We start from the raw sequence: 27,523 nt of genomic DNA, 5'->3' as shown, positions 1-27,523 counted from the left end.
GGCGTGGCCGGAGGGCGGGCTCGCGTTTGCCGCAGCCGCTGGTGGGCGGGGCTCGGGCGGGGAGCAGGAGGGGCGCGGAGCGGAGCCGGGCCCGCGCAGCGCGCCCCGCCGGGCGTGCTTCGGGCTGCGCCAGCAAGCGGGGCCGGTGGCGCCCGTGTCGGAGACCCTGCGCCGGACCCTGAGGCAGCGAGTAAGTGAGGCAGGCCCATCGTGGCATCCCTCCCGGCTCCGACCTGCCGCCGTGCCTGCTGCACTGCGCGGCATGTCAGACCTGACCCGGACTGGGTAGGGGGCGCGTCCCGCTGCTAGGGTCCCAAGGGGGAGGGGAGCGGAGAGGAGGCGGATGATGTCATGGATGCTTCGCCCGGCCTGGGGGGAGGTGGCGGCCAGAGGGGGTGCGGCTCGGATTATGTCACCTCTTCCCTCTGCGCCCCGCCCCCCGGGGCCACACGCGTTGGTGGGGAGCCTGGGGAGGTGCGGGCGGGGTTTCCCCCATCGCAGGGACTCCCAGGTCCTGTGGCCTGTGGCTGGGGTCTCTATCAGTTGGCTCTGCGGGCCGTGGGCTGCTGGTGAATGGCGACCCCCCCTCCCACCCCCAGCAGAAGCTCGTGTGTTCGCGCGTGTGTGCGCTCGGGGTGGAGGGGGCGCTCTCGGCCCCCTCAGTCCTGAAACACTGGCTTCATCAGAGCCAGTAGCTAGGTGATGGGCCCATTCCGCCGCCAGTGCTTAGGCCACCGAGGGAGGACGGATCTCCCCTCACTCATCCCAACCAAGAAGTTCTGGATATCTCTGCACCCCAAAAGCCCTGCAGTGCCCCCAGATCCCTTTCCTCCCTCAGTCCTGCTTCCTGGAAACCCCTCCCGCTCTCCCTGCCCGGATTCACTGCCTCTTTACATTGCCCATAACTAACATTCCCACAGGCATTTGCCCTGCATTTCCTTGGTGCAGGGCCCAGAGACCCCCAGGATTCTGCGGTCTGTGCCCCTGGGAAACCTATAGGCCAGCCCTGGGGAGGCCTCAGAGTGAAATCTCCCTGGGGTGTCCTCAGCCAAGTGCTCCAAGATGCCCCCTCTGGGGGGTGGAGATCAGGGATGCTGTCCTGAGGCCAGCCTTTGAACTGGTCTAGAAGCATGTAGGATGGGCACAGAGAGCTGGCAAGAGCTTGTGTGTGAAGTAGAGAGGGGCTCAGGTCAGGGTAGATAGAGGAGGGGCATCAGGAGAGTCCTTGGGGACCCTGCTGCAAGCTCTGCTCTGGTTCTGGGGACCAAGAGGAATACCAGGCGTTTCACCCATCATACATTTACTTCTTAAAATGCCTGCAATGTAGGTGTGAGAACCCGAGGTGAAATAACCTGCATGAGGTTGCACCCCTAATCAGTCGAGCTGGGATTTACACTTGGAGCTGATGCTGCCAGAACTCTGTCTACTGCACTTGGCTTGCTCATGGAAGGATTTGGACAGAGCAGGGGCAAGATCAGCTTTGCCCTTTGGAAGGAGTCCCCTGGCAGCTGCCTGGGGGAGGGAGTGCAGGAGAAGAAAGTCCATTGAGGAGCCCCCAGCAGGGGTGCTGGATGGAGGGGCTGGCTAGAGATTTTTAGGAGATAGAATGGGCTGGGGTTGGGGCCTCTGAGACCCCAAGTGTTCCTAGCTTTGGGAGAGACACAGGTTGAGGGGTGGGTTGGAGGTACCTGTACGTATAACTGTCAGGTAGAGTCCGTTTGGCCCCCTCATGACACTAATACTGTGTATAATGCCCCAGGCACTGAGGGCTGAGGTGACAGAGATCGAGGCAGTCAGGCAACAGGCTGTCATCTCAGGGTGGTGCACTGATGCCAGGAGGCTGCCTTTGCAGACCATGCTCAGTTACCTGGACTAGTTCAGGACCCTGACCTTTCCTCTCAGTTCAGTTCCTGCTTATCAGGGAAACATCCCCTTCCTTGTCCTGCTGGTGTCCTGCTGGGATTTTTTTTTTTTTTTGAGGGGGTATCTCACTGTGTTGCCCAGGCTGCTGGAGTGCAGTGGCGCAATATCACTGCAACCTCCCCCTCCTGGGTTCAAGCGATTCTCATGCCTCAGCCTCCCGAGTAGCTGGGATTACAGACGCGCACCGCGACGCCCGGCTATCTGCTGGGATTTTGTGGAAAGAAGCTGCAGCAGCCAAAGCTTGGGAGAGACAAGGGGCAGGGCATGCTTGCAAGGGGTTAACCATGACAGGTTACAATTACGACAAGAAGCTCTTTAGGCAGTGAGGCTCCAGAGAGAGCTTCTGTGGGTTGATAGTCAAGCATTCCCCAGGTAGAGCACGGAGAAAGGAGGCTCAGGACAATGGTCCTGGGACCTTGTTTCCATCCACGACTCAAGGCATCTGAGACTTGCTAGGGACTACACACACTCTAGAGAAACAGTAGGGCAGAGTGGCCTATGACCAGCCCCAACCTATGCTCAGGTTGTCCTTTCCCGGATCTCAGAGAAGGTGTACTACATGTTTGTATTGCCCCTTATAGTTTACAAAGCACCTTCCCAAACATTATACCCTGTCACTCAAGGTCAACATGATCACTGTTGAGGTTTATTCCTGCCCAGATCCAGGTATCTGGTGCAGTCACCTTGCTATCCCCTTGCCTAGATCTTTCATCTCACTATTGGCAACTTCCCTCAGCATATTAACACACAGGTTTCTACCATGGTTAATTTTAAAATTAAAAAATCCCTTGAATCTCAAACCTCCTTAAATAACTGTCTTCTCTTTTAGCAGGAACTCTGCCATGTCTTTCTCTGCACTCCTCTAGCCTTGTGGACTGCCTTTGTTTTGTACCACTTTTTTTGTTCTGTTTTGTTTATTTGTTTGAGAGGGAGTCTTGCTCTGTCACCTATGCTGGAGTGCAGTGGTGCGATCTTGGCTCACTGCAACCTCCACCTCCTGGGTTCAAGCCGTTCTCCCGCCTCAGCCTCCTGAGTAGCTGGGATTACAGGCATGCACCACCACACCCAGCTAATTTTTTTGTATTTTTAGTAGAGGCAGGGTTTCGCCCTGTTGGTCAGGCTGGTCTCGAACTCCTGACCTTAGGGGATCCACCTGTCTTGGACCTCCCTAAGTGCTAGGATTACAAGCGTAAGCCACCGCGCCGACCTGTTTTTTGTTTTTTTTTTTTTTTTTTTTTTTGATGTAGTCTCGCTCTGTCTTCCAGGCTGGAGTGCAGTGGCATGATCTCGGCTTACTGCAACTTCTGCCTCCGGGTTCCAGTGATTCTCCCACCTCAGCCTCCTGAGTAGCGGGATTACAGGCCCGCACCACCACACCCAGCTAATTTTTTGTATTTTTAGTAGAGACGGGGTTTCACCACGTTGGCCAGGCTAGTCTCGAACTCCTGACCTCAAGTGATTTGCCTGCCTTGGCCTCCCAAAGTGCTGGCATTACAGGTGTGAGCCACCGCATCCGGCACTTGTACCACTTTTCTGAAACCATTCTGACATAGACATTGGTGATGTCTCGAGACCAGCTCCTAAATCCGCAGCACACTCTCCAACCCCAATGTTACCTGGCCCTGTTATTTTTAACACTGGAAACTGTCCCCACATTCTTGAATCCCCCCAATCTTGGCCTTCAGGGCCCACCTTCTCCTGGCCTTCTTCCTGCTCCCAGAATGCCTTCCAGACTTCTGGGGCTTTGCTCCCTGGCTCAATGCTGGCCTATACCCCCAGCACCCTTGAAAACTGATGATCTCAATCTCTCTCCATCTAGTGCTTTTTTTTTTTTTTTTTTTTTTTTTTTTTTTGAGGAAAGAGTCTCGCTCTGTCACCCAGGCTGGAGTGCAGTGGTGCAATCACAGCTCACTGCAACCTCTGCCTCCCGGGTTCAAGGGGGTTCTCGTGCCTCAGCCTCCCAAGTACCTGGGATTACAGGAATGCATATCACACCCAGCTAATTTTTGTATTTTTAGTAGAGATGGGGTTCCACCAATTTGGCCAGGATGGTCTTGAACTCTTGGCCTCAAGTAATCTGCCCACCTTGACCTCCCAAAGTGCTGGGATTACAGGCATGAGCCACCTTGCTTGGCCTCCATTTAGTGCTTGAGAGGTATCTTCCTCTGGTGTTTCCCAAAGCAACTATTTTCCCCAAGCAGTCTCCCCCTATCATGTTAACAGTGTCACACCCAACCTGGTGCCCAGTCCAGCATTATCCCTTGTCCCCACCACCTGACCTCATCTGTATGAAATTTTGCCAGTTCTTTCCCAAACCCTGCCCAGGCCTTCCTACTGGTTCCAAGCCTCAGGCCTTTCAGGCTTCATCCTCCCAGTCCCCAGCTGCTCCCCACATTGCACCCAGAGATGGCAAGAGAAGGGTCCATGCTTAAGGTAGGAGGGGGTTGCAGGGCTGAGGCATAGGGGGCTGGAGTATGCTGGGGAGTAGAGGCAGAGCAGGGACTAGAGTGAGGCCAGAGAGGGACCCAAGGCACAAAGGGAAGGAGGCTGTCACCCTCAGGGCTGTGTACTTGTTGTTTGTGCCCTTCATTTGTGCCCTACATGGCTCTCTGTCCTCATCCTAGTCCTGGCCCTTGCTTATGGGGACAGACGGGTCCAAGGGAGGAGGGTGGCGAAGTGCTCTTCTCCACACCTGTGGGGACAGATGCTGAGAATGGAATTCTGCAGAGACAGTGGACAGGCTTGGTAGTGAACTCTCCAACAACCTAGAGCTCTCATTCCCGGTGTGGGGGCCAGAAGACTCCCGAAGGACAACAGTTTTGTCAGGTTCCCTTGGTCTGGGCCAGGGACTCAGCATTAGAACTGGGCATCTGGGTAGAAGACGGTCTGTGGGGCCATAGGGTGCCACGTGGGCCCCTTAACTTGATATGGAAGGAGGGCTCCCTGCCTGGTTTATGCAGGGTGTAGTGGGAAAAGGCCTGAAGGGCGCCCTCTCCCATTTCCCACACACTTATTTGAGGGTCTAACCCGAGGCAGACACTGCCTGGTGCTCCTGCCCGGCTGCATTATGCAGATCTCTGGGGCAGGTGTTCCCAGGTGCGAACTTGAGACAAAGGAACGAGGAAGCACGGCCTCCCTGAGCACAGGTAACCCGAGGCCTGGCTCCCCCTGCGCTTGTGGGCCGGCCTTGGGGGAGGGGGACGCGCACCCACAGAAGGGCTCAGAGGGCTTCACGGTAAGCTGAGCAGGGTCAAGGTCCACAGGGAGCGGGAGAGGGTAGTAATCCAGGAAGTCTTCCTGGTGGCAGTGAATTCTTTGCGGGGTTCGGCAGGCGCAGGATCCTTGGGGCCGCTGCAGGGTGCGCGGCCCCTCCCCTCCCCTCCCCCCTCCCACCTGTGGGAAACGCAGGCCCTGAGAGAGGCTCCGTCAGCGCCAGCAGCTGGCGCCACTGCGTCCCCTGCCCCGGCCTCAGCCAGCCCTGGGACCTCTGCGGAGGACTGATCCCGGGAAGGGGGCCCTGGGAAGACGGGCCCCGGTGCGGCCGAGCTGGGAAGACCTTGGGGAGGGCAGGCCTGCCACCTACTGCAGCCGCGGCCCCCGTCCATCCGCGAGGGACAGGGTGTGCCCTTGGCGGCGCCCACCCGCGACCCAGATGTGCGTCGCCTACCCACCCTCCCCAAGACCCCCGTTTCCTCAGGCGCTCGCCGCCTCGGGGCGCCTGGCACGCGGCAGCCCCGCAAGGTAGGTCCTTCATTCCTCCCATTTCGCAGAGGAGAAAACTGCAGTCCGGGATGGCTCAGTCGGCCCCTCCAAAGTCGCGCAGCTGGTTCGGGCCGAGCCCCGACTGCGGGAGTGAGGCACATGGCCCCTGCAGACCAGGCCTCGGAGGGTCCCAGGCTTGAGGACCCGTCGGCCCCTCAACCCCTTGGAAAGGCAAGGAGAGAAGCCTGCGCTGGTAGTGAGCTTCCACTTCTGCCCTGACTGCAACACTTAGGTTAGGGGGCTGGGAAGGACCCCCACCCTCAATTTTTGGATAGGGGTGTATTTCTCTCCCTCCCCTAATTTCTGAGGTTGGTTCCCTGTTGGATTCAGGTACTGCTCTCCCCTTCCAACCCCATTTCCCCAGCCCATGAGGTTGGGATATTAGGGTCCCAGACCCAAGATAAAGAACCCCAAAATTCTGGGGTTGCAGCAAAGAGTTGAGAGGGTCACTGAGCCTGGGAAGCTCATGGCGGAGGTGGGGCTAAGGCAGAAGTTTAGGAATGGAACGCTGAGCTGAGCTGAGCTGAGCTTAGCTGAGCAACGCTGGGGGCTTTGTGCATGGAGCCCTGGGGGTTGGGCTTTATCAGGTAGGCAACAGGCAGCCCCCATTCCCAAGTTCTCTCTTTTATTCCAGCCTTATTCCTTCACCTTGGATGCCTGGGAACTTTTTGTACCCATTGTAGGGAAGCGGACACTGAGGGGCAGAGTGGTGCCAGGTTGACTTGGCTGGGGTGGTGGGAATAGGAGTAGGGTCTTACCTATCTCTGCCTTCCCACCTGTGCCCACAGTGCCCCCCTGGCTTAGTCATGGCGAAGCTGGAGACGCTGCCTGTGCGCGCTGACCCAGGGCGGGATCCTCTCCTGGCCTTTGCTCCACGGCCCTCCGAGCTTGGACCCCCGGACCCCCGCCTGGCCATGGGCAGCGTGGGCAGTGGGGTGGCCCATGCCCAGGAGTTTGCAATGAAAAGCGTGGGTACCCGCACAGGGGGTGGGGGCAGCCAGGGCAGTTTCCCTGGCCCCCGAGGCAGTGGCAGTGGGGCCAGCAGGGAGAGACCGGGCCGCTACCCCTCAGAGGACAAGGGTCTTGCCAACTCCCTCTACCTCAATGGTGAGCTGCGGGGCAGTGACCACACCGATGTCTGTGGCAACGTGGTTGGCAGCAGCGGAGGCAGCAGCAGCAGTGGTGGCAGTGACAAAGCCCCACCGCAGTATCGTGAGCCCAGCCACCCACCCAAGCTCCTGGCCACCTCTGGCAAGCTAGACCAGGTCGGTCCGCAGGGCCTGAGACCCTCACAGCCTTTTTTTGGGGGTGGGAGGCAACCCAGAGAGGAAGGCAAAGTGGGCCTTCTTGGAGGTTGGGTTGTGGGGGCAGGATGGAGGCTGGGCTGGGGAGTCATGGACTGGGGACCTGGGGCCAAGTCTAGCGGGTAGATCGAGAACAGAGATCTGGTATCGGGGAGCCATGAGGTAGAACCCCAGATGGGGAACCTCAGGGTGGAAATCCAGTAGGGGTGGGAGGTGGGGCTGGACAAGTCTTGGCCAGAGGGAAGAGCCTGGGCCAAGCCCAAGGTCTCATCCTGACCCCCAGCCCCTTCCTGCCTTTCCTGCAGTGCTCAGAACCACTAGTTCGGCCGTCGGCCTTCAAGCCTGTCGTACCCAAGAATTTCCACTCCATGCAGAATTTGTGCCCCCCGCAGACCAATGGGACTCCTGAGGGACGGCAGGGCCCTGGTGGCCTCAAAGGCGGACTGGACAAGTCTCGGACCATGACTCCAGCGGGTGGGAGTGGGAGTGGCCTCTCAGACTCAGGCCGGAACTCCCTCACAAGCCTGCCCACCTACAGCTCCAGCTACAGCCAGCACCTGGCACCCCTCAGTGCCTCCACCAGCCACATTAACCGCATTGGCACTGCCAGCTATGGTAGTGGTAGTGGCGGCAGCAGCGGCGGGGGGTCGGGCTACCAGGACCTGGGGACCTCCGATAGTGGACGGGCCTCCAGCAAGAGTGGGTCGTCGTCATCCATGGGGCGGCCGGGCCACCTGGGCTCTGGGGAGGGCGGAGGTGGAGGCCTGCCTTTCGCGGCCTGCTCACCGCCCTCCCCCAGTGCACTCATCCAGGAGCTGGAGGAGCGGCTGTGGGAGAAGGAGCAGGAGGTGGCAGCTCTGCGGCGCAGCCTGGAGCAGAGCGAGGCGGCTGTGGCCCAGGTACTGGAGGAGCGGCAGAAGGCGTGGGAGCGGGAGCTGGCCGAGCTGCGGCAGGGCTGCAGCGGGAAGCTACAGCAGGTGGCCCGACGTGCCCAGCGCGCCCAGCAGGGCCTACAGCTGCAGGTGCTGCGGCTGCAGCAGGACAAGAAGCAGCTGCAGGAGGAGGCGGCCCGGCTGATGCGGCAGCGGGAAGAGCTGGAGGACAAGGTGGCCGCCTGCCAGAAGGAGCAGGCCGACTTCCTGCCCCGGATAGAGGAAACTAAGTGGGAGGTGCGGGCTGGGGATCTGGGCCTCCCCTCTGCCTCCCTTCTGTCCCTCTGGGAAACCCCAGAGCAGTTGCCCCTCACTATCATAACGGTGGGATGGGGGGGGGGGAGGGGGGTGGTGAAAGGAGCAGGGGGGACAAAAATCAATTGGGAGTGTCTGTGAGGACCCGAGGCCATCCCCTGGGTGAGACATGTCCATCTTGAGTCCAGGCAGGGAATCGGGTGCGTCGCTGCTGATGAGGGGCTGAGCCTGCAGCCCCGGGAAGCTTGGTGCCCCTGGCTCCAGATCTGGTAGCTGGGTTGGAGTGAGCAGAGCTCTGCCTTTACCTGGCTTCTCCTCTCACCTGTTCCTGCCCAGGTGTGCCAGAAGGCTGGCGAGATCTCCCTCCTGAAGCAGCAGCTGAAGGACTCGCAGGCGGATGTGTCGCAGAAGTTGAGTGAGATCGTGGGACTGCGCTCGCAGCTGCGGGAGGGCCGGGCTTCGCTGCGGGAGAAGGAGGAGCAGCTGCTCAGCCTGCGGGACTCCTTCAGCAGCAAGCAGGCCAGCCTGGAGCTGGGCGAAGGCGAGCTGCCTGCCGCCTGCCTCAAGCCGGCGCTGACCCCCGTGGACCCGGCCGAGCCACAGGATGCTCTGGCCACCTGCGAGAGCGACGAGGCTAAGATGCGCCGTCAGGCCGGGGTGGCCGCTGCCGCCTCCTTGGTTTCCGTGGACGGGGAGGCGGAGGCTGGCGGGGAGAGCGGGACGCGGGCCCTGCGGCGGGAGGTGGGGCGGCTGCAGGCCGAGCTGGCGGCTGAGCGGCGGGCCCGGGAGCGCCAGGGTGCCAGCTTCGCCGAGGAGCGCCGCGTGTGGCTGGAGGAGAAGGAGAAGGTGATCGAGTACCAGAAGCAGCTGCAGCTGAGCTACGTGGAGATGTACCAGCGCAACCAGCAGCTGGAGCGCAGGCTGCGGGAGCGCGGGGCCGCAGGGGGTGCAAGCACGCCCACTCCCCAGCATGGCGAGGAGAAGAAGGCCTGGACCCCCTCCCGCCTCGAGCGCATTGAGTCCACAGAAATCTGATCGACCTGGGCACTCGGCATTTTGACACATGTCCTGTCAAAAGGCCAGAGTCCCCAGTGTCCCCTCCCCTCCATCTCTGTTCCCCATAGACCCCATAACCCCAGACCAAAGAGGTTCTCTAAGCAGCTGTGACCAGGTTCCTCCCTCCCCACCTGCCCTCCTAGCTCCAGCACTGCCCCCGTGGCAGCCCACTTGGAACCCCCTAAAAGGAGGGAATAGGAGGAGGGCAGGGTGAGTGGGGGCAGTCCTAGGTGGTGGGGGAGTCATGCTCCCTTTCTTGGCACCCCCTTGTTGGAGATGGAGGCAGCAGACGTGCAGTGCCATAAGGTGCCCCAGTCCTTCTGGAGGCCTGGGCTGCTACTGTTGGCCACCCTGTGTCTAGTGATGCTCTCTGTGCTCACCTCCTAGGCCATGGAGCCTGAGGGGGCCTGCACCGGGTTTGCTGAAACTGACAGAGCCTGGGCTCCAGACCTCTCTCCCTCCTACAGTGCTCTCCCTCCCTGGGCAGATTGGCAGGACAAGTGGGAGCAGATGGCCTGCCTTTGGCTGAGAGGGCTACCTGCCCAGCCCCTCCCCCAACAAGATCTCTTGGGCTCAGGCCTCAGAGCCTGGCCTGGTTGTGAGTGTGTGTCCCTGTGTGTGTGTTGCGGGAGGGGAGGACTGGGGCTGGAAGTCCAGCACCCAGGGAAGATCTGTCCTCCTGTTCTTGGGAAGCGTTGCCTGACGGCTTCTCGGCTCTACCCTCACCCTTCTGGCCAGGATCCCGCAGGGCAACAGCCCCCTCTGCTTGGCTGACCCCACACCCAGGGCCACTGTCTGGCTCTAACACAGCTATTAAGTGCTACCTGCCTCTCAGGCACTCTCCTCGCCCAGTTTCTGAGGTCAGACGAGTGTCTGCGATGTCTTCCCGTGCTCTATTCCCCCAGCCTCTTTCCGCTTTCATGCTCAGCACATCATCTTCCTAGGCAGTCTCTTCCCCAAAGTCTCACCTTTTCTTCCAATAGAAAATTCCGCTTGACCTTTGGTGCACTGCCCACTTCCTAGCTCCACTGGCCCAAGTCTGAGCCGGAGGCCCTTGTTTTGGGGGCGGGGGGAGAGTTGGATGTGATTGCCCTTGAAGAACAAGGCTGACCTGAGAGGTTCCTGGTGCCCTGAGGTGGCTCAGCATCTGCCCAGGGTAGGCCTGGCATGAGGGGTTAGGTCAGCCAATGTCAGCTACTTCTCTTGGGGCCCTCTCAGAGTCTATCTCCCCAAGACAGGAAGGGAAAAGCAAATTTCTAATTCACCAGCAATAAAAATTGGAGGAGGCTTGGCCCTCAGCCCTTGTATTTCTCTCTTTTTCACTCTCTCTTCCTCCCACCCCCAAGACTGAGTTTTGGGGGGCAAGGTGGAGAGAGCTGGCAACTACTGTGAGCAAGTCCCCTAGCCCCTGACCAGCCTCCTCCCATGACTGGTGACTGTTTAATGAGCTGTGCATCCCCCACAAAAACATGAGTGCCCCTCTGTGTGGCCTCTAACCCTCTGCACAGCCCTTCTGGGTGGTCCTCACCAGGTCTCTGAGCTGGGTGGGAGGCCATCCTGGCAACCACTGCCCATTCCATTCACCCCTCACTGTACCTGCCCTAGAACCTGGGCCTAGTCCACAGGGGCAGGGAGAAGAGAAGGCATTAGTAAGAAAAAAATAGAAAAAAATGTGAACAGACTCAGCTTTGGGACGTCCAACCACAAAAGAAATTATATATAAATATATATAAATATATATCTCTACCATATGTGATGGAAAGACTTTTTGTTTTCCTTTCCCAAAGAAATAAAATGGAAAAAGCCTCTTAAGTGGTATTCTTTGGCCTGCTTGTGTCTTTGCAGGTGCGAGAGGTGAGGCCCGGGTGGGGAATGGGGGCAAAGCTGGAGTAAACAGATTTCCCAGAGGAGGCATGAGACTGGAGGTGCTCACTGGGCCGTGCTAGGAGGTTGGCCCAAAGCCCAAGTTCTGCCACGTTGCCCGGGAAGAGTCGTGGTGCTATGTATATGCCCAGTGGGGCTTTCTCTTCAGCTCAGACTGTTGCCAAAGGGGTTAAAAGCTGGCTCCAGCTCAGAATCTGGACACTAAGCTGCTAGCCAGAAAACAGGTGACGCAGGACAGCTAGATGCAGCCTGCAGTCGCCTAAGCCACCTTACAGCAACTGGTAGATGTTTGCGGGCTGAATGGATAGAAGTGAAGACTGGGAACAGGTTTGCAATTAATGGTGAAGCCCCAAAGGCAAAAGGGAGCCAAGCGTGCTGCACAGCAGAGAGCTTCCCTTTACAACAGTTCCTCTGTCATCCTCTCAAAGCACACAATCAAGAATGCACTCTGCTGTAAGTAATCAAAGGACCTCAAAAAGTGGTTTATTTTTCCCCAACCTGACAAGAAATCCGGAGGTGGTGTCATGGTTGTTGGATCATCGGGGACCTAGATTTTCATCCTCCCACTGTTCCATCCTTAGCATGTTGTTCCCTCCTTACCACAAAGTGGCTGCCACAGCTCCATGAAGACATTGAGGCTGCCCTACTTTATCGTGAAAAGTGAAAGCTTTCCCAGAGCCCTCCCAGGACCCTTCCCTTTAAGTCCTGTTGGCCAGAACTGAGCCACATGCTCCTCCCACTTCAAGGGAGAATGGGAATTTGAGTATTACAAAGAGAAACAGGATTGTCATGGCTGCCTAGGAATAAATATGGCTCATTCCTTGGAGGCAGGCTCTCTGCTTTCTCTGGGTTCTACTGGCAAGGACAGAGTCATAACAATGAATAGTGTTTGCCCTGGTCTGGCCTGAGGGAGAGAACCCTCCCTAAGCAGTGGTGTCTGTGGTCTGGGGCTCCAGATATTCAAACAGCGCTGTCTCCAGAGCTCAGGAGTTGGGATGTCAGGCTTGCCCCTCCTGGCAGGGACGTGTTCTTCCTACATTGATTTTGTCTTCCCTACAAGATAGGCCCTGGAGGGAGCATGATTTCTCAGCTCTCCTTCACACCCCTTAGAGCCAAGGCATTGACAAGATATGAAGACCCTGATCGGCAGATCTCAAGTGCCCTCAGGAATGGCAGCCTGGGGCCAGGACTTTCTGATAGGTAGACGTTTAGTAGAGTCTCTTTCTTGTCTAGGTACCTATACTGACAGCTGTGTCAGTATATGTACCCAGTAGGACCCAGCCCTCCTTCTTAGGGTGGTGGAGAATCACTCTGGCTCATGCTCCATAGCTCTGGCCTCCCTAAGCCCCAGCTCCACATCCATTTCTCTCAGCAGGCTCATCTATCCATCATGTCACTAGCTCTTTTCCTGAGAGCACTTTACAGATACATCTCTATTATAAATGCATTTAAAAAAAAAAAGATGGAGTCTCACTGTTGCCCTGGCTGGAGTGCAGTGGTGCAATCTCGGCTCACTGCAACCTCTACCTCCTGCGTTCAAGTGATTCTCCTGCCTTAGCCTCCCAAGTAGCTGGGGTTACAGGGGCACACCACCACGCCCCGCTAATTTTTTTTTGTATTTTTAGTAGAGACGAGGTTTCACCATGTTGGCCAGGCCGGTATCCAACACCGGGGATTACAGGTGTGAGCCACCACACTCGACCAATGCATTGTTAAAATTAGACAGGTGTGGTGGTGCATGCCTGTGGTCTTAGCTACTCGGGAGGCTGAGGCTGGAGGATCACTTGAACCCAGGAGGTTGAGGCTGCAGTGAGCCATGACTGCACCACTGCACCCCAGCCTGGGCAATGGGGCAAGACTCTGTCTCAAAAAAAACAAAAAATACATGTATTGTTTTTCTCACTGTACAGGCTTAGAGAATTTATGTGGGCCGGGTGCGATGGCTCATACCTGTAATCCCAGTACTTTCGGAGGCTGAGGCGGGAGTATTGCATGAGCCCAGGAGTTCGAGACTAGCCTGGGCAACATAGGAAGACACTGCCATCCCCGTCTCTATGAAAATAATAATAATAATATAACAAGAATGAATTTATGTGACTTCTCCAAGGCCATAAAACCCTGAGTGGTGGTCCTCAGATTTGAACATGTGTCTAAGCTACTTACTTTTTTTTTTTTTTTTTAGATGGAGTCCCGCTCTGTGGCCCAGAGCTGGAGTACAGGGGTGCCCAGGCTGGAGTACAGTGGCGAGATATCGGCTCACTGCAACCTCCGCCTCCCGGGTTCAAGCGACTCTCCTGCTTCCGCTTCCTGAATAGCTGGATTATAGGCGTGCGCCACCACGCCCGACTAATTTTTGTATTTTTAGTAGAGACGGGGGTTTCACCACGTTAGCCAGGCTGGTCTCGAACTCCTGAACTCAGGTGATCCGCCCGCCTTGACCTCCCAAAGTACTGGGAATACAGGCGTGAGCCACCGCGCCGGGACTAAGCTGCTTAATGACTTCCAGAGCGATCCATCCAGGAAGGTGTTTTCCCTCTGCAGGTCCTAGACTCCCCCTGCCTCCTCAACAACGTCCTCCAGTGGAAAATGTCCTTGGAAAACGCTGACAGAGTCTTTTGAGCCTCGGCCGCATCCGTCACTCGCGCAGCAGGCGGAAGTAGCGGGCAGTTGGCCGGAAGTGGGGCTGTGAGGCTCGGAGTTGCCGGAGGAGCCAGTATCTGTGTCGCCGCCGCCCGCGGCGTCCCCGGTTTGGTGTTGCGGCGCCCGCTTTCGGGAGGATCAGGTGAGTGGCGGCGGCCGGGGAGGAGGTCGCGGCGGCCTCTTTCCGCGTTCACGACCGTCCTGGGCCTTGGCCTGTGCCTCCTGTCCTCCCGGCCGGCCCAGGGCTGGCGCGCATCGAGGCCTTGTTCAGCTCTTGGCCTGGGTTGCGAGTGCCTCTCGCAGGCCTGGCTGTGGTGAGAACTTCAGTGACTCTCGCCGCTCCTGAGTTTGTGATCTTTGGCAGGGGGCTTATCTGACCCTTGATTTTTTTTCCTCTGTGAAATGGAGATCGTAACAGTACTTGTCTCACGGTGCTGTTAAGAGAATGTAGTCAGATATTCTGCCGCGCCTCTCATCACACTTTGATGTGCCTGCGAATCGCTTAGAGATTCTGATTCTGTAGGACTGGGGTGGGTTCTGAGATAACTGTGTTCCTGACTAGATTCCAGACGAGGCTGAAGCCTCTGGCACGCAGACCACACACTGAGTAGCAGGGCCCTACAGTATGTTGCTTAGCATTTGGGATGCGGAGTCTTCAGTAAACATCAGTATGATAGGATATATACTTTCCCCCCATTTTTAGCAGTTTCTGGTTGCACAAGCCTAAGGGTAGTATTGATGGCCTTCTCCCTTTTTCTTTCCGTGGGTAAGAATAGTTGCTCTTTCTCTTTCTGTGCAAACCGTGACACAGCTCTTCTGTCTTGACTCAGGGAACTTTGTTCCTCAGTCTTGGGTGATGCTTCACTGATCAGACCCTTGGACAGTGCTTCATCCTGTGGAGCTGATAGCCAGCTGCGTTAGCACCAACTGTGGCGGGCGTTTTGTGCTCCAGTCATTTGTTGCTGCTGGAATCTGAATTTACGTTTTCTACACTTTGTGAATAGTAAGAATGGCTGCCTTTCCAGAACTAGATTCTGTAGCTCACTGACCTGAATGGTCTTCGGCAAGTCCTCGGATAGTTTGCTACTACCTGGTAGACTAAAATAAAATCTGGGCCGGACACAGTGGCTCACGCCTGTAATCCCAGCACTTTGGGAGGTCAAGGCGGGCGGATCACGAGGTCAGGAGATCGAGACCATCTTGGCTAATACGGTGAAACCCTGTCTCTACTAAAAATACAAAAAATTAGCCGGGCGTGGTGGCGGGCGCCTGTAGTCCCAGCTACTCTGGAGGCTGAGGCAGGAGCGTGGCGTGAACCCCGGGAGGCGGAGCTTGCAGTGAGCCGAGATCGCGCCACTGCACTCCAGCCTGGGCGAGAGAGCGAGACTCCGTCTCAAATAAATGAATAAATAAATAAATAAATAAGTAAATAAAATCTGAAGACTCTGTGCCGCATAACATAACTTAAAAAGTGAGGCCTTTGGCAGTTATGCAGGTCTAATGTTTATTAGTCAGTATGATTTTCTTCCCCATCCATTGGTTTATTTTTTTAGTCCCTAATAAGGCCTTGCCATTCATCATGTGAATAAGTCAACTTTGATATAAAATAATTCTAAGGTCAGGTGCGGTGGCTCATGACTGTAATCCCAGCACTTTGGGAGGCCGAAGTGGAAGGATTACTTGAGCCCAGGAGTTCGAGACCAACCTGGGGGCAACATAGGGAAACTCTGTCTCTACGAAAAAAACCAAAAACAAAAAAACCACAAAAACAAAAAAACAAAATGTAGCCAGGCGTGGTGGTGGGCTTGTAGTCCAAGCTACTTAGGAGGCTGAGGTGGGAGGATCGTTTGAGATCCTTGAGCGATCCTCGCCCGGGAGGTTGCCGGGGTGAGAGGTGGGGGGCAGTGGTCGAGGATGCAGTGAGCGGAGATTGCACCACTGCCCTCCAGACTGAACAACAGAGCGAGACCCTGTCTGAAAAAAAAAAAAAACAAAAGAATTCTGAAACTCCTTCTTTATTTGTCTGAAGTATGTGCTATACAGCCTTGCAAATTGTAAAAGCAGACAAAACCAAGTGTTTATTGAGCTAACAGTTATAGGTACTTGGACCATTTATTTGGGAATTTTCTCTTATGACGACTGTGTGCATGCAGCTACTTCTCTTTACCTGCCTGGATTTTGTAATTCCTCTAGAAGTCCCATTTAGATGGGCTGAGAGGACATGAGTGCCTACTCCCTGTTGTTATATGGAGAGGTTTTCTAAAGACAGGGTTTTATGAAACCCTTTAAAAGCAGTAGCTCTAACAATCATCTACAGGGCTTAGTCATACTATATCTACCCACATCCTTCTTGCCATTCTGATAGAGGAATAGCAGAGTCTTAGAAGGGGGAGGGCTGTGTAGCTGAAAAAGTTTCACAAATGTTTGTGATGTGCTGTTTTTCTCCTATGAGCATGGAGTCTAGAACAAAAAGGAAGGGATGGATTGCTAGACTGAATAATTTTAGTTTGGCTTAGACCTGCGAGTGACACTGAACTTGACCTAAACACCTTTGCACTAGTGCTTCACCTTCGCAGTACTGGTAGACTCCTCTCTGAGGCCCTGCTCCCGTGTGGAAACAGAAACACAGAAGAGTCTAGCCCAGTTAACATCCACATTAACAGCTAAGGTCCTTACTGCCAGTCTCTAAGCCCTCACTAGGGGCTTTGAAGTTTTGTAGATTCTCAGCAGAATACCTCAGCACCTAGAGAAAGTTCGGTTTTTTGCCCTTTTTTTGGTAGAGACAGGGTCTCGCCGTTTAGCCCAGACTGGTCTTGAACTCCTGGCCTCACGTGATCTGCCTGCTTGGCCTCCCAAAGTGCTGGGATTATGGTCATGAGCCACCTGTCTAGCCAGTTTTTTTGCCTTTTTAATTCTTAAGGTTGCTCAACAAATTATTTGCTGAGACAAGAATAGGGTTGGAGTGTTCATTTATTTGTGGCAATTTTATTGGGACATAGAAAGGAAAAGTGTTAGAATTGAGGGATCAGATCTGGTAAGTGGTAAATTGTATGTGTTTAAGGTGTCTTATACTCAGTCTGCAGTTAGCATTGCTTCTTCCTCTGCCTGACCCCCCTGCTCTAACTTCTAGACTCTAGTTTAAAATGAAGCTATTCGGCCTTGCTCAGACCTGTATGTGGAAGGGAGAAAGGTAAGATTCTTCAGTCCTGTGAAATCACATCATTCAGGGAGGTTTGGGCATTGCCTTTTGGAACTGACAGGGTCCAGGAGTGTCTGAGGCTCTACTCTGTTTCGTTAGGACCCCTAAAGGGGAGAAAGGTATACTTGGGGCACTTAAACTAGGAAAGGAGTTTTGTGAAATCATACCAGGTATCTTTGACCTTTATTGAGTCAGGCCGGGCGTGGTGGCTCCTGCCTGTACTCAGTACTTTGGGAGGCCAAGGCAGGTGGATCACTTGAGACCAGGAGTTTGAGACCAGCCTGACCAACATGGCAAAACCCCGTCTCTACCAAAAAATACAAAAAAATTAGCTGGGCTTGTTGGCGTGAGCCTTTAGTCTCAGCTACTTGGGAGGCTGAGGCAGGAGAATTACTTAAACCCGGGATGCAGAGGTTGCAGTGAGCTGAGATCACGCCACTGCACTCCAGCCTGGGCAACAGAGCAAGACTCTGTCTCAAAAAAAAAAAAAAAAAAGAGTCAGAAGTTAATTGACTGAGCATCTCATAGTGTTCTCTTTCCAGCTTTCCTATGGATTTTCTGAGTCTTTGAGTAAGGAGGAACTAACCTTCTCAGGTATGTTTTCGCTATCTGGTCATCCTGACTGCTGCTTCTTTGCAGTGTCTTTTCTCCCTACTGTTCTTGTTTTTCTTTCCTTCTCCGCAGTACTCAAGACCAACTTCTGAAGTCCTCTGTTTCAGACCTGTGTATGTAGATACAGTTTCTATAGAGTTACTGTAAATGTTGCATGGTGAAAAGAGTAAGTAGCCACTGTTTACCATTTGTAGGTTGGCTCTTCATGCCTCTAAGATTCCTTATTTTGTTATCATTTCTGTTATTGAACATCTTTAAAGAAGTTCTTAGGTAGTAGAAAGTGCTTGCACTAAAAATAACTTTTCAACATTTTCCTTATCTATTAAGTTACTTTCTCCATTCATTATCTTGAACAATACCATAATATCTTGATAATACATGCATTTTGTAATTTAATTTTTATCAAAATTGTACATGTACATGGTTTAAACAGTCAAATAGTTCAGTAGAGCTTGTAACACTAAATAATAGTTTCCTCCCCCGACCCACTTTTTTTTTTTTGAGGTGGAGTTTCGCTCTGTTGCCCAGACTGGAGTGCAGTGGTGCGACCTCGCCTCACCACAACCTCTGCCTCGCGGGTTCAAGTGATTCTCCTGCCTCGGCCTTCTGAGTAGCTGGTATTACAGGTGCCTGCCACCATGCCTGGCTAATTTTTTGTATTTTTAGGAGAGACGGGGTTTCGCCACGTTGGCCAGGCTGGTCTCAAACTCCTGACCTCAGGTGATCCTCCTGCCTCAGCCTTCCAAAGTGCTGGGATTACAGACTTGAGCCGCTGTGCCCAGCCTACTTTTTGTATTTTTAGTAGAGACAGGGTTTCACCATGTTACCCAGGCTAGTCTAGAACTCCTGGCCTAAAGCAATCCGCCCACCTCAGCTTCCCAAAGTGCTGGGATTACAGGTGTGAGCCACTGATCCTGGCCATCACTATATTTATTTTTTCTTTTCTTTTCTTTTTTTTTGAGACTGTGTCTTGCTCTGTCGCCCAGGCCGGAGTGCAGTGGCACGATCTTGGTTCACTGCAACCTCTGCCTCCTGGGTTCAAGTGATCCTCCTGCCTCAGCCTCCCAAAATATTGGGATTACAGTTGTGAGCCACCACACCTGTCCAATTGTACTTCTTTATTATGGACTTTGAGGCTCTAGGTCTCTTGTATCATCAACCTCCCCCTACTCCTCCTCTTACTCACTTTATCCTCCCAATATAGTTTGCTCATAATTTTTGGTTAGGCTAATATCAAGATTTATATTAATAAAATTATGTTAGTATTATTCTTAACTGAATAGGGAGTATGATATACTAATATTTTCTTTACTCTTTTTATTTATTTATTTATTTTTTGAGATAGGGTCTCTCTCTGTCACCCTGCCACAGCAGGATCACAGCTCACTGCAGCCTTAACTTTTTGGGCTCAATCAGCCTTCCCACTTCTACCTCCTGAGTAGCTAGGACCACAGGTGTGTGCCACCAGGCTTGGCTAATTTCTAAATATTTTGTAGAGGTGGGGGTCTCACTACATTGCCCAGGCTGGTCTCAAACTCCCGGCCTCAAGTGATCTTCTCACTTTGGCCTCCCAGAGTACTATGATTACAGGAATGGGCCATTGCATCCTGCCTGTGGTAACATATTCTATCTTGTATAACTTTTTTGTCTTCCCTGGCATTAATAATTTTTGTTACTGTTTTTATTAGCATGGCTTTTTGTATCCTTATCTCTTGTTCATGCCCAGATTATTCGGTAGAAGTATGATTCTCCTCTCCTGGGTACTGTCTATGTCGTCCAGCATGAGCTGGTTGCTCTTTATGTCTGTTCACAGCTCTTGTCCTGGGATCTTCCTTCACCTTTTTCCTGGGATTTCCCTTTGCTTCTCTGTATTGAACCCTAGTTTCTGGATCCCATATCTCTACTGCCAACTTTCAGGTCTTCAATTGTGGTAGCTCTCCTTACTTTGATCCTGGAGCATCCTGCGAACTCTTTGCCTCATGTAGATTTCAGCCTTTGAGGTCTTCTCTTTGTTCTTTTTTAAAGTACAGGTTGAGCATTCCAAACCTGAAACTCCAAAATGCAAAATGCTCCAAAATCTGAAACTTTTTGAGCACCAACATGATACTCAAAGGAAAAAAAAAATGATTGGAGTATTTCAGATTTTGGATTTTTGAATTTGGAATGCTCACTGGTAAGTATAAAGCACATAGTCCAAAAACTGAAAAAGTTTAAAATCTGAAACACTTCTGGTCTCAAGCATTTTGGACAAGGGATACTCAACCTGCGGTATAAACCGTAGTGATAGAATCGTAGACTGTTAGAGGTGGAAGGGACTTTCAAGCTTACCTAGTTCTAACCCTCCAGCTCCCTGGCACCTGGAAATCCTAGAAGACCATAGAATGTTCAGCCATCCCACCCCGTACTGCCCCCCGAACCTGTTTCCTGACATCCATTCTTGTCTCTCTAGTACACCAATAATGTGGGCTTAAGAGTCAGACAGTCTTTAATATTAGGCTCCACTCAATCCCTTGGCTGTGTAACTTTTGGCAGGTTTCTTAATCTTGTGGTCTCTTTCTCATCAGTAATATGGGGATTATAAACTTACATTACAGAGATGTTATAAGGATGGGAACTAATGCAGATAAAGCAGCTTTACAAGGCTCTAAGCCTTGGCACAGAGGAGGCCCTAAGGCATAGCTCTGGTTATTTCCATCTTGGATCTTAGCCTGTGTTTTTACAAATCAAAAAGAGTCACATGAATTCAAAACACTGGAGCTGCACCAAACATTGATGTTCTAGGAGATGGTTCTTTTATTTCCAGACCACGTATAGTAATTTCATTAAGTACTCTTACGTAGAATTAATTGAAGTAATTTTAATTATTTAATGTTTTAAAATTAATATCATTTATAGAGATATTTGTTAATTCTTGTTTATGTGCTATTTGTTCCACTCAGTGTGTACTTTTTCATGTGTTGATGCCTGCCACACATTTATCTTGTAAACCAGCCTCCTTCTAGACAGACATTTTCTGTTTTTTGCTTTACTATGGCACAGCTATTTTATTAAAAAAATGGAACCTTTAAAGCTATTTTTTTAGGATCTACTTTTTTTTTTTTTGAGACAGTCTTGCTCTTTTGCCCAGGCTGCAATGCAGTAGTATGATCTCAGCTCACTGCAACCTCTGCCTCCTGGATTCAAGCAATTCTCCTGCCTCAGCCTCTCAAGTAGCTGGGATTACAGGCGCACTACCACGCCCAGCTAATTTTTGTATTTTTAGTAGAGATGGCATTTTGCCATATTGGCTAGGCTGGTCTTGAACTCCTGTCCTCAAGTGGTCCGCCCACCTTGGCCTCCTGAAGTGCTGGGATTATAGGTGTGAGCCACTGTGCCTGGCCAGGATCTACTTCCTCAAATGAGATGAAGACTACAGATTTGAACAGTATATGGCTTTAGTTGCACATTGTGGTGGATTAAATTAAATTCCAAATTCGAAAGTAGGTCTTCTTCTTCGTTTTTTTTGAGACAGAGTCTTGCACTATCGCCCGGGCTGCAGTGCAGTGGCGCTATCTCAGCTCACTGCAACCTCTGCCTCCCAGGTTCAAGTGATTCTCCCGCCTCAGCCTCCCGAGTAGCTGGGATTGCAGGTGCCCCAGCTGCAATTGCAGGCGCCCGCCACCACGCCTGGCTAATTTTTTGTATTTTTAGTAGAGACAGAGTTTCACTATGTTGGCCAGGCTGGTCTCGAATGCCTGACCTCATAGATCCACCCGCCTCAGCCTCCCAAAGTGCTGGGATTACAGACGTGAGTCACTGTGCTCAGCCAAAAGTAGGTTTTTTAAAAGCCCTGTTCTGTCAGCTGGAGAGTTCTGTTACCTGCTATCTCTGTTTTTTTGGTTCTTTTTTTTTTTTTTTGGAGACAGACTCTCTGTCACCCAGGCTGGAGTGCAGTGGCACCATCTTGGCTCACTGCAACCTCCGCCTCCTGGGTTCAAGGGACTCTTGTGCCCCAGCCCCCCGAGTGGCTGGGATTACACGCTCGCGCCACCACACCTGGCTAATTTTTGTATTTGTAGTAGAGATAGGGTTTCACCATGATGGCCAGGCTGGTCTCGAACTCCTGACCTCAAGTGATCTGCCTTCCTTGGCCTCTCAAAGTGCTGGAATTACAGGCATGAGCCACCACGCCTGGCCATCCTGCTGTCTCTTTTGTTCCCACCTTTCCTGTGCTGTAGTATTAATTCAATTTCCTAATGACTATTTTGAGGACTGTAATCTTCAATTATCATCTAAATATTAAAGAAAAACATTATTTTAGTACTATTTTTCTATAGTTTTTCCAATTTTAATTAAAATTTTTTATTTTATTTTATTTTTTAGACAGTCTTGCTGTGTTGTTCAGGCTGGTCTCAAACTCCTGGCCTCAAGCAGTCCTTCTGCCTCAGCTTCCCAAAGTGTTGGGATTATAGGCGTGGCCAAGTTTTTCTAATTTTTAAAAAGCTGGCTATCTGCATTTATAGAAATAGTGTGTAGCAGAGATCAGCAAACTTTTTATGTAATGGACCAAACGCTAAATATGCTTTGCAGGCCATACAATCTGCCACAGTTACACAGTTCTGCTCTTGTAGCAGGAAAGCAGACATAGACAATATATAATGAATGGCCTAGCTATGTTCTGAAAAAACCTTGTTTACAAAAACATGTGAAGAGCTAGATTTGGGCCCCAGGACATAGTCTGCTCACCCTTGATCTGAACCACAGATTGAAATTTGGTGGGCAGAATGGTCCACAGGTGGTCAGGCATGGTGGCTGATGCCTGTAATACTAGCACTTCAGGAGGCCAGGGTAGGAGGATCACTTGAGCCCAGGAGTTTGAGACCAGCCTTGGCAACATTGTGAGACTCCATCTCCACACACACACACACACACACACACACACACACACTAACTGGGTTTGGTGGTGTGCACCTGTAGTTTTTGCTACTTCAAGAGGCTGAGGCTGAAGTGGGAGGATTGCTTGAAGTGGGAGGTCAGAGCTGCAGTTGTCATGCCACTGTACTCCAACCTGGGTGACAGAGTGAGACTGTCTCAAAAAAGAAAAAAAGAATGGTCCACAAGCCACAGTAAAGAACCAAGTGTATAAAAATTTAGTGTGAGAGAATTCTGCTCTCATTCACACAGAACTTCATACATATGTTCCTGCCATCTAGAGAAGCCTGTGTAGCTGGGCTACTGGAACAGAGCCACTGACCTGCCCTGCTGTTCTTTGATGAACTAAACGATGATGTGCTATGGGCTCTGGAAGAAAGTGGCTGACAGCAGAGTTAGTCAGGCATTTCAGAAAATCATTCTGGCACCCTTGGAACTTTTATGGAGTTTTCTGCAGCAACAGCCCTGTCTGGTACATCAGTTGACAACTCAGGTCTCCTTGGGTGTTGCTTCTCAGGCTTTGGCACTTAAGTGGAAAGAAAAAGAATAAGCATTAAGGAAAGCGAGAGCACAGCAGAATCAATTTCATAGTCTCTCATGGTTTCTGCCATGGGAGAAAAATGGGCATTATACTGCTCACAGGCAGAATAAAGACTCACTGGAAACATTGCTAAGCTGCCTTCTCCAGAAGATGTCAGCGGGGCAGTTGCGTCAATTGGCGTTCCCTGAACCCTGAGCCCAGCTTTGGGGTACTCTTTGCTTCCCACCCGTGAAGTGACAGTGAGCAGACCCTCAACCTTCTGCTTTCTCCCACCAAAATGAGTGAGTTTTTTAGTATACTTTCTAATAACACCATTACTCTGTGACTACTCTGTAATAGTGACTCAAATTCTGTTATAAGCTTTCTGAAGAGGAGAGTAGGCATCTTCTGAAAAGTAAAAGAACAGCATTAGAATGACAGAATTTTGGAATTAACAGTTTTGCGCTATAAGAACAGGGAGGGTTATCGTAGGTATAACTAATTAAATCTTTTTTTTTTTTTTGAGATGGAGTCTCACTTTTTCGCCTAGGCTGGAGTGCAGTGGCACGGTCTTGGCTCACCGCAACCTCTGCCTCCCGGGTTCAAGGGATTCTCCTGCCTCAGCCTCCTGAGTAGCTGGGATTACAGGTGTGTGCTGCCACACCTGGGTAATTTTTTGTATTTTTAATAGAGACGGGATTTCGCCTTGTTGGCCAGGCTGGTCTTGAACTCCTGACCTCAAGTGATCTGCCTGCCTCGGCCTCCCAAAGTGCTGGCATTACAGGCGTGAGCCACCCACACCCAGCCAACTAATTATCTTTTATACCAGATCCCACTTTTTACTTAGTGCTGTTAGCATAGCAGTTTTTATAAACATTCTTCAGGCAGGACCTGTTTGCCTTGATATCAAAGAGATGGAAGGAGTTGCTCACTTTTGTTCCCAGCCTTCTTTCTAGAAATCTGCCTTCCTTCTTCCTATCAAATGTTAGCGGAGCACCGTCTCTTCTTTAGCTGTCACTGCTTGCCTTGTACAGTGAAGGAAGTCTGGTGAGCAGCAGTCCAGGAACTGCCCACGGGTACCCTGGGTTGGGGGTTTTCCTAGGCCTTTACACAGAGCGCAGAATTTATCCTTGATATATGCTGTCATGTGGTTTGGGCATTTACTAGCATTGAACTTATTTGAGTAGACAGCAGTGTAGTTTCAACCTGTTTTTTATAATGTGTAAATTTGGATGCTTTTATAGGTAGAAGCCACTCATTCTTCATCTACCCTTTTTTCAGTATCTGGCACCAATTCTGACCCAGTCATTTGTGATCCCTGGCTCTTGTGATATGCCGAAGATTTCCAGGCAGTTTTTGTGGAACACCTCCCCGTCCAGCTCTAATCAAGCACCATATAAACAAGAAACTGCCTGGTCAAATCTGTGAGGACTGTATTCTGACTGCCAAAGAGATCAATACTGATACCAGAATGGCAGCTACTCTCAAGTCATTAAAACTTTTAAGATACCGAGCATTTTGCAGTCCTTCTGCCTTTGGTGCAGTCCGAAGTGTGTCATACTGGAATGTGAGCAGCACACAGCATGGGGGACAGGACCCTCCAGAACACATTAGCCTCTGCCATTCTGCCAAAAAAGTTAAGAACATATGTAGCACCTTCTCTTCTCGGAGAATCCTGACAACCAGCAGTGGCTGCCCAGGTTTGGAATTCAGCAAGACTTCTTCCTCTAAGTCCAGTACATTGCAGCTGGGCTCACCGAGGGCCACAGGAGTTGATGAAGAGGACATAGAAGTGTTTGATTCCTTTGAAAACATGCGAGTTTTCCTACAGCTAAGACCAGAATACCGTGTTCACAGCTATAATGCATCTGAGACTTCTCAGCTCCTGTCTGTTTCAGAAGGTGAACTAATTTTGCACAAAGTCAGAGTTAATCAAAATAATCTCCAGGCTCAAGTCATTGTTGATTATTTGTGTAAGCTGAGCTCTTTGCCTGCAGAGCAGCATCCTGTCTTGCTGGGCAGTACCAGCTTTGCTCTGCTCTGCCAGCTGAGTGTGAAGAAGATACAGCTCTTTGATACCCAAGATCTGATCAATGTTTTGAAAGCTTTTGTCATTTTAGGAATCCCTCACTCCCATTCAATGCTAGATGTGTATGAGACCAAGTGTTGCCATCAGGTATGGGAGATGAATATGGATCAGCTCCTTTTGGTGGCTGATCTCTGGAGGTACTTAGGCCGCAAAGTACCTAGGTTTTTAAACATTTTTTCTAGTTATCTTAATTTGCACTGGAAGGATCTATCCTTGTCTCAGCTAGTTCACTTAATTTATGTTATAGGTGAAAATCGTCAGGTATCCCAGGACCTAATGCAAAAATTGGAATCATTGATCCTTAAATATATAGATTTGATCAATTTAGAGGAGGTTGGTACCATCTGTTTGGGGTTCTTTAAATCAAGTACTAATCTCTCTGAATTTGTCATGCGGAAAATTGGAGACTTGGCTTGTGCTAACATTCAGCATCTGAGTAGTCACTCCTTAGTGAATATTGTTAAAATGTTCCGTTTCACTCACGTGGATCACATCAATTTCATGAAGCAGATTGGAGAGATTGCTCCTCAGCGAATTCCTTCCCTGGGAGTTCAAGGTGTCATGCACCTGACTCTTTACTGCTCGGCCTTACGCTTCCTGAATGAAGGAGTAATGAATGCAGTGGCTGCGTCTTTGCCTCCTAGAGTGGCACACTGTCGAAGTAAAGATGTTGCCAAGATTCTGTGGTCATTTGGAACTCTGAATTATAAGCCACCCAATGCAGAAGAATTTTACTCCAGCCTGATAAATGAGATTCACAGAAAGATGCCTGAATTCAACCAATACCCAGAACACCTGCCCACCTGCCTGCTGGGCCTGGCATTTTTGGAGTACTTTCCAGTAGAGTTAATTGATTTCGCTCTCAGTCCAGGGTTTGTCAGGTTAGCTCAGGAGAGAACTAAGTTTGACCTCCTTAAGGAACTATATACCCTCGATGGTACAGTTGGCATTGAGTGTCCAGATTACAGAGGCAATCGTCTTAGTACTCACCTTCAGCAAGAGGGGTCTGAATTGCTGTGGTATTTAGCAGAGAAGGATATGAATTCAAAGCCTGAATTCTTAGAAACTGTCTTTTTACTGGAGACCATGCTGGGGGGGCCCCAGTACGTCAAGCACCATATGATTTTGCCTCATACCCGATCTTCTGACTTAGAGGTCCAGCTTGATGTTAACCTGAAGCCATTACCATTTAATAGAGAAGCCACGCCGGCTGAAAATGTAGCCAAATTAAGGCTTGAGCATGTGGGAGTCAGCCTTACAGATGATTTGATGAATAAGTTACTAAAAGGGAAAGCAAGAGGACATTTCCAGGGCAAAACTGAGTCAGAGCCTGGGCAGCAGCCCATGGAGTTAGAGAATAAGGCAGCTGTACCTTTGGGGGGCTTCCTTTGCAATGTAGCAGATAAATCAGGGGCCATGGAGATGGCTGGCCTGTGCCCCCCAGCCTGCATGCAGACCCCAAGAGTGAAGCTGGCTGTTCAGTTCACAAACAGGAACCAGTATTGCTATGGCTCCAGGGATCTCCTTGGACTGCACAGTATGAAGAGGCGGCAGCTGGCTCGGCTTGGCTACCGTGTGGTAGAGTTATCCTACTGGGAATGGCTCCCACTACTGAAACGAACTCGCTTAGAAAAGTTGGCGTTTCTTCATGAGAAAGTATTCACCTCTGCTCTCTGAAGGGCATTTAGGGGCATTTCTATGGCAAAGCTATAGGTGTGTACTGTACCAGGTGTTTCAAAATGATTATAAAAGCCAGAATGTAAGTTTGGCGATAAAATAGTGTGTTGAGGAGACTTAATCTTATCCAAGGCAGGTTAGAGCTAGTGTATGTTATGTTACTGTGAATTGTAATGTAGTTGGATTGTACAAATTACTGCAAATGTATACATGTTACTCTTAGTAAATAATAAACATCTTAATATGTCCTACGGTCAAGTAAGTCCTTGTTGGACTTTTCTTTCTGTTTACCAGCCTTATGTCACAGAGTTTTTAGAATAAAAGTATAGTCAGACATTATATAAAGCCAATTTTTAAAAATTTTATTCTTTTCTGGAGACCCTCCCCCCACCCTTACAGATTTTTTTTTTTTTAAGCCAGTTTTTTGTTTGTTTTTTGAGATGGAGTCTCACTCTGTCACCCAGGCTGGAATGCAGTGGCACAATCTCAGCTCACTGCAACCTCCGCCTCCCAGGTTCAAGCAATTCTCCTGCCTCATCCTCCCGAGTAGCTGAGACTACAGGCGCGTATCACTACGCCTGGATAATTTTTGTCTTTTTAGCAGAAACGGGGTTTCTCCATGTTGACCAGGCTGGTCTTGAACTCCTGACTTCAGGTGATCCGCCTGCCTTGGCCTCCCAAATGCTGGGATTACAGGTGTGAGCCACCGCGTCTGGCCTTTTTTTTTTTTTGAGACGGAGTCTCCCTCGGTTGCCCAGG

At 51.2% G+C, this 27,523-nt stretch overlaps 3 protein-coding genes across 13 annotated transcripts in view; all 3 read left to right on the top strand.

The window, feature by feature from the left end:
* Positions 1 to 26: 26 nt before the first annotated feature.
* On the top strand, positions 27 to 11,044 carry LZTS3 (leucine zipper tumor suppressor family member 3). 8 transcript variants are annotated; one of them, XM_063702051.1, is made up of 5 exons: positions 62 to 190; positions 5,694 to 5,856; positions 6,474 to 6,950; positions 7,295 to 8,158; positions 8,513 to 11,044. In XM_063702051.1, exons 2-5 carry the CDS (start codon positions 5,785 to 5,787, stop codon positions 9,209 to 9,211), a joined length of 2,112 nt encoding a protein of 703 aa, XP_063558121.1. In that variant the 5' UTR covers positions 62 to 190; positions 5,694 to 5,784; the 3' UTR covers positions 9,212 to 11,044. The 8 variants fall into 8 exon arrangements, with proteins under 8 accessions (XP_055228424.1, XP_004061773.1, XP_063558121.1 ...); XM_055372451.2 differs by lacking the exon at positions 62 to 190 and adding an exon at positions 212 to 5,577 and having other exon boundaries at positions 7,295 to 8,095; XM_055372450.2 differs by lacking the exon at positions 62 to 190 and adding an exon at positions 214 to 5,577.
* A 2,734-nt stretch (positions 11,045 to 13,778) lies between these two features.
* The window catches only part of UBOX5 (U-box domain containing 5), a 50,618-nt gene continuing 36,873 nt past the window's right edge, over positions 13,779 to 27,523 (top strand). For all 3 annotated transcript variants that reach the window (XM_055372457.2, XM_055372456.2, XM_055372455.2), the window contains exon 1: positions 13,779 to 13,898. The gene's annotated coding sequence lies outside the window, so the exon portion shown is untranslated. The remainder of the gene's footprint in view (positions 13,899 to 27,523) is intronic.
* FASTKD5 (FAST kinase domains 5) lies at positions 13,785 to 27,026 on the top strand. Of its 2 annotated transcripts, XM_055372447.2 has the most exons (3): positions 17,411 to 17,549; positions 17,640 to 17,733; positions 24,280 to 27,026. In XM_055372447.2, the coding sequence occupies exon 3, from the start codon at positions 24,470 to 24,472 to the stop codon at positions 26,762 to 26,764; it is 2,295 nt and encodes a 764-aa protein (XP_055228422.1). In that variant the 5' UTR covers positions 17,411 to 17,549; positions 17,640 to 17,733; positions 24,280 to 24,469; the 3' UTR covers positions 26,765 to 27,026. The 2 variants fall into 2 exon arrangements, with proteins under 2 accessions (XP_018872976.1, XP_055228422.1); XM_019017431.3 differs by lacking the exons at positions 17,411 to 17,549; positions 17,640 to 17,733 and adding an exon at positions 13,785 to 13,898.

Source organism: Gorilla gorilla, chromosome 21 (assembly GCF_029281585.2).
Source record: "Gorilla gorilla gorilla isolate KB3781 chromosome 21, NHGRI_mGorGor1-v2.1_pri, whole genome shotgun sequence".
NCBI classification, from domain to species: Eukaryota; Metazoa; Chordata; class Mammalia; order Primates; family Hominidae; genus Gorilla; species Gorilla gorilla.
Note: the sequence above shows the minus strand (reverse complement) of the source record. Positions and strands in the feature narration are given on the sequence as shown.

Coding starts and splice junctions, on each gene's coding strand:
- LZTS3 (XM_063702051.1), top strand. CDS start 5,785: ATGGCCCCTGCAGACCAGGCCTCGGAGGGTCCCAGGCTTGAGGACCCG. Junction 5,857..6,473: donor CCCCTCAACCCCTTGGAAAG/GCAAGGAGAGAA, acceptor CTGTGCCCACAG/TGCCCCCCTGGCTTAGTCAT. Junction 6,951..7,294: donor CCTCTGGCAAGCTAGACCAG/GTCGGTCCGCAG, acceptor CCTTTCCTGCAG/TGCTCAGAACCACTAGTTCG.
- FASTKD5 (XM_019017431.3), top strand. CDS start 24,470: ATGGCAGCTACTCTCAAGTCATTAAAACTTTTAAGATACCGAGCATTT.